The 6,087-nt window shown below is 35.6% G+C and overlaps 1 protein-coding gene across 1 annotated transcript in view; it reads right to left on the reverse strand.

Moving 5' to 3' along the window:
* LOC110466501 (dipeptidyl peptidase 3-like) overlaps window positions 1–6,087 on the reverse strand; it is a 27,716-nt gene that overhangs the window by 16,069 nt on the left and 5,560 nt on the right. Inside the window, exons 5-8 of the mRNA XM_021523026.1 lie at window positions 4,508–4,645; window positions 4,237–4,311; window positions 3,267–3,357; window positions 2,291–2,439 (exon numbers count right to left, since the gene is read on the reverse strand). Coding sequence (XP_021378701.1) covers window positions 2,291–2,439; window positions 3,267–3,357; window positions 4,237–4,311; window positions 4,508–4,645 — 453 coding nt within the window. The remainder of the gene's footprint in view (window positions 1–2,290; window positions 2,440–3,266; window positions 3,358–4,236; window positions 4,312–4,507; window positions 4,646–6,087) is intronic.

Below are 6,087 nucleotides of genomic sequence, written 5' to 3' on the forward strand. Positions count from 1 at the left end.
AGAAGTCGTTTGAAGTTTTTGACATATTTGACCCCTGTGACCTTGAAAACAGGTCAAGGTCATTTTCGTTCTCAAACTTTGTAGGGCTCCTACCAACGAAGCTTTCAGCCAAATATCATGACTCTAGGCCTGTCCGTTCTTCAGAAGAAGTTGTTTAAAGGAAAAGTTGACGGACGAGGACGGACGGATGACGGATGCCGTGCCACGGCATAAGCTCACTTGGCACTTCGTGCCAGGTGAGCTAATTATTAGGAGGGGACAGGTGCACACTTTAATTAATGACATCTGAAACATAAATGTAGGGTCTAAAAGGATAGCTAAAAGGTCATTCAGAGGGTATAAGAGTACAGGTATGATAGTCCAGCCACAACACAGAAAGTTCAGATGTATCATGCATATACTAATTTGTGACAAATACCAGACAATCTATACCATACCAGACAATCTATACAAATCCCTGGCAAATACCAGACAATCTATACCAATCCCTGACAAATACCAGACAATCTATACCAATCCCTGACAAATACCAGACAATCTATACCAATCCCTGACAAATACTAGACAATCTATACCAATCCCTGACAAATACCAGACAATCTATACCAATCCCTGACAAATACTAGACGATCTATACCAATCCCGGACAAATACTAGACAATCTATACAAGTAGTCTCTGACAACTACTAGACAATCTATACAAGTAATCTCTGACAACTACTAGACAATCTATACAAGTAATCCCTGACAAATACCAGACAATCTATACCAATCCCTGACAAATACCAGACAATCTATACCAATCCCTGACAAATCCTAGACGATCTATACCAATCCCGGACAAATACTAGACAATCTATACAAGTAGTCTCTGACAACTACTAGACAATCTATACAGGTAATCCCTGACAAATACTAGACAATCTATACCAATCCCTGACAAATACCAGACAATCTATACAGGTAATCCCTGACAAATACAAGACAATCTATATATACAGGTAATCACTGACAAATACTAGACAATCTATACAGGTAATCCCTGACAAATACAAGACAATCTATATATACAGGTAATCCCTGACAAATACTAGACAATCTATACAGGTAATCCCTGACAAATACTAGACAATCTACACAGGTAATCCCTGACAAATACTGGAAAATCTATACAGGTAATCCCTGACAACTACTAGACAATCTATACCAATCCCTGACAAATACCAGACAATCTATACCAATCCCTGACAAATACCAGACAATCTATACCAATCCCTGACAAATACTAGACAAACTATACAATTAATCCCTGACAAATACTAGACAATATATACCAGTAATCCCTGACAAATACAAGACAATCTATACAAGTAATCTCTGACAACTACTAGACAATATATACAGGTAATCTCTGACAAATACAAGACAATCTATACATACAGGTAATCCCTGACAAATACAAGACAATCTATATATACAGGTAATCCCTGACAAATACTGGAAAATCTATACAGGTAATCCCTGACAACTACTAGACAATCTATACCAATCCCTGACAAATACTAGACAAACTATACAAGTAATCCCTGACAAATACAAGACAATCTATACAAGTAATCTCTGACAAAAACTAGACAATCTATACAAGTAATCTCTGACAAAAACTAGACAATCTATACAAGTAATCTCTGACAACTACTAGACAATATATACAGGTAATCTCTAACAAATACTAGACAATATATACCAGTAATCCCTGACAAATACAAGACAATCTATACATACAGGTAATCCCTGACAAATACAAGACAATCTATACATACAGGTAATCCCTGACAAATACTTGACAATCTATACAGGTAATCCCTGACAACTACTGGACAATCTATACAGGTAATCTCTGACAAATACAAGACAATCTATACATACAGGTAATCCCTGACAAATACAAGACAATCTATACAAGTAATCTCTGACAACTACTAGACAATCTATACCAGTAATCCCCGACAAATACTATACAATCTAAACAAGACAATCCCTGACAAATACTAGACAAACTATACAAGTAATCCCTGACAAATACTAGACAATATATACAGTTAATCTCTGACAAATCCTAGACAATATATACAGGTAATCTCTGACAAATACTAGACAATATATACCAGTAATCCCTGACAAATACAAGACAATCTATACAAGGAGAAGAGCCAGAAATAACCTCTAGAGTAAGAGAACTTTACTTGGAATCAAATTTCATCTTTCCGTCCCTTTATTTGTGTATACCTGCGCCTTTTTGAGATTGTCTACTACTAAGGACATGAGTTGAGAGTAGTCTCCCCTGGTGACACGGAATGTGCAGGCTTTTGAGGTGAGAGTTGGTGTAAACTCGTGACATCCGAGTATTCCCTCCTGACACCCTGGAATCACTCCATCTATAAGTCATGATAATAATACATTGTGAAAGAAAAATAAGGGATAAAAAGTTCAAAAAAATCATCATGCATTACGTAACAAAACATTTGAGTTTTAAATTGATGAGTGTGAAAGTTATGTTTCCTTGAAATATCTCTGTGATCTCACCATACAGCCGTGTGTAATTGTGTTTAAGTTATGACTGGTTTAGTTATGTCGTTGACATGTATCTACTTTAGCACCACACCACAGTGTGTACATCCTCGAAATCCAAGGGTGCCTCTCAATAAACATATCTTCTTAGCATTCCTGGGATATGTCATGACAAAGTCAAAGGCTTTTTAGCCACCATCTTGTGGATGATACATGAAGACTAGTCTGATGTCTAAATGATAAACAAAGGGAGTTATGTGGCAGCATAACAGTAAAATTGAAAAGCTTTGAAGATGTGCGCAGTGCCTTAGTAATCTTTATAGGACAGGTATCAGCCTAGTAATTGGTCTGACAGATTTTCATACTGGAAAGTAAGTTGAAACCAATCAAATAGCTTACCGGCCGCGAGCCTTCAAATTTTGTCATGACATATTCCAGGAGTCCTGAGAAGATTTGTGTATCGAGGTTGAAATTCTTGAAATTCAAGGATTGTGTGGTAATGGAACTTGACCAGCAACATTTGTTTTGGATACAATACATTACACAATCAGTAACATGGTAGATTTAAGCTTGAAGGTTTTACTGTCATCTAGTAAGCCATTTATGTATTATAAATGTAATACTTTATGTGGGCGATCATCTTCAGGAAAGATAAAATATAAAAAGATTGAAATAAAAAAAGCACAGCACTTACCACCTGTTGCAGCGGATGCTAGTTTTACTTCGTAACAGGTTTTTCCTTTCTCTGTTGTTTTGAATAGTCTAGTGTTGTATGGACTCAGATCCTGAAGTAGACCAACAGTAGTTCTCAACATCATATTTTACCACAGAGATTTTTTTATATTTTTTATATATTAAATTTTACCAGGTAATTGATAAATTAACAGAATTCTCAATGAGATTGCAAAGGTTATAAAATAAATATTGTTAATATGACTACTGAACAGCTAATTCATGATTGCTATAAAAACTAGCATGCTTCATAGAATCTAGTCAATCACAACACTGCTAGGTGATACTTAACATGTGTTTATAAAACTATTTTGTTTACATCACCATGTCATAAATATTATTGATATACCAGTGTATATACGAATAATCAATATAGCCATTGCTTCCTCGTCAACTTTTTTTCAATTTCATTTTTTTTTATTCATCCTTTTACATGTATACAGTACAAAGTCACAGCAAAACAACTCCATCCATCCCATAATGTCAAGATGCTCTTTTAAAGAGTAATATAGTATTTTTTTTTTTTGGTAGAGTTAAAAATATATTCAGGCATGCTAAGAGATAAGATAAGATAAGATAGATTTTATTTTAAGTCGGTGGGCATTTTAAAAACAAATAACCTAAACTCTATAGAGCTTTTGACCGACATACATGTTACATACAAAGACATTCACACTTGGAGAAGGCTGGATTAATTAATTTTATTATTAATTATTAAGTTATTATTTCATTAAAAGGAAGAAAATTTTGTTTTTCCCTTTTTCTTCTCACACATCAAATCAAGTGCTAGAGTGGTCCCAGGGTTATCGGGTATTGTTAACCATATTGAAATATATCTGACATGAATTGTGAAGCTTACAATGACATGTATACACATTTGATATTTCTATAATCTTTCCTTCTAGTATACTGATCAATGCATGTCAACTTACCTTGGCTGTCAGGAATTCTTGAGCAATCTTTGCATCGTCTAAATCACAGTTGGCAGAAAAATAGGATGTTGTTCCCTGTGAATATAATTTCAAATAGTTTGACTAATAATGACAGCGACCATTTTGTTATAACAATACACTGTATTGTTTATAGTTTAGATAATAAGATCACATTCCGGTTTTTAATGAACAATTGTTTGTGTACTCGGCCTTCTCTCTCACAAAATGAAAATGTACATATAATTCATGTAAGTGAAATTTAATATCTAACCTTCTCTCCAAGTCCCAGCTCTTTCTCTCTCTCTGACAAACCAAACATCCTCTCGCTCACTGAGTCCCATAAGGCCTTCATCCCACTGGCATCTTTTTGGCAAGCAGCACTTTTCATCACCAGAGCTTCAAATTTTTCCTGCATACAAAAATAAATGAGACACAACTTTTCAAAATAACTTCTTGGACTGTTGGATTGCAATTTTTGAAAAAAAACCCACACAAACAAAACAAATAATACTGTGTAAGTAATTTTCAACAGAAATCTAAATTAGCAAATATAATCCCATCAGTGGGGCTCCTTACGATCAACAAGGGAATGTACTAGTATGATACATTAACCTGCTTTTTCTCATCCTTCTCACCAAGTATTATTTAAAGTTGTTGCCTATTCTTCAAAGTAATATATTAAATTTAGACTATTTGAATTTGTTCAGAGCAGAAAGCCTAAAAGGTTTGATCCCCTGAAAGTTTAATCTGTGAAATCAAAGTGCTCCAGAGTAGTACTATTTTATCTTCATAACAGGTGCATAATGTGTATAATGATCTCAGGAAACAAGTCAGATATTGTAACTAGAATTATATACGTTAATAAAACAGTAAGGTCCAAAGATAACTGCAGTTATCTCTAGATCTAACTACAGTTATCTGTAGATCTAGCTCTGACCACAGTTATCTGTAGATCTGACCACAGTTATCTGTAGATCTGACCACAGTTATCTGTAGATCTAGCTCTGACCAGTTATCTGTAGATCTGACCACAGTTACCCTTAGATCTAACCACAGTTACCTCTAGATCTGACCACAGTTACCTCTAGATCTAACCACAGTTACCTCTAGATCTAACCAAAATTACCTCTAGATCTAACAACAGTTACCTCGAGATCGAACCACAGTTACCTCGAGATCGAACCACAGTTACCTCGAGGTCTAACCACAGTTACCTTGAGATCTAACCATAGTTACCACTAGATCTAACCACAATTGCCTCTAGATCTAACCACACTTACCTCTAGATCTAACAACAGTTACCTCGAGATCTGACCACAGTTAACTCTAGATCTAACCACACTTACCTCTAGATCTAACAACAGTTACCTCGAGATCGAACCACAGTTACCTCGAGGTCTAACCACAGTTACCTTGAGATCTAACCATAGTTACCACTAGATCTAACCACAATTACCTCAAGATCTAACCACAGTTACCTCGAGATCTAACCACAATTACCTCAAGATCTAACCACAGTTACCTCTAGATCTAACCACAGTTACCTCTAGATCTAACCAGTTACCTTTAGATCTAACCACATTTACCTCTAGATCTAACCACAGTTATCTGTAGATCTAACCAGAGTTACCTCTTGATCTAACCACAGTTATCTGTAGATCTAACCAGAGTTACCTCTTGATCTAACCACAGTTATCTGTAGATCTAACCACAGTTACCTCTAGATCTAACCACAATTACCTCTAGATCTAGCCAGTTATCTGTAGATCTAACCACAGTTACCTCGAGATCTAACCACAGTTACCTCTAGATCTAACCACAGTTACCTCTAGATCTAACCACAGTTACCTC

Source organism: Mizuhopecten yessoensis, unplaced genomic scaffold (assembly GCF_002113885.1).
Source record: "Mizuhopecten yessoensis strain PY_sf001 unplaced genomic scaffold, ASM211388v2 scaffold11135, whole genome shotgun sequence".
Lineage (NCBI taxonomy): Eukaryota > Metazoa > Mollusca > Bivalvia > Pectinida > Pectinidae > Mizuhopecten > Mizuhopecten yessoensis.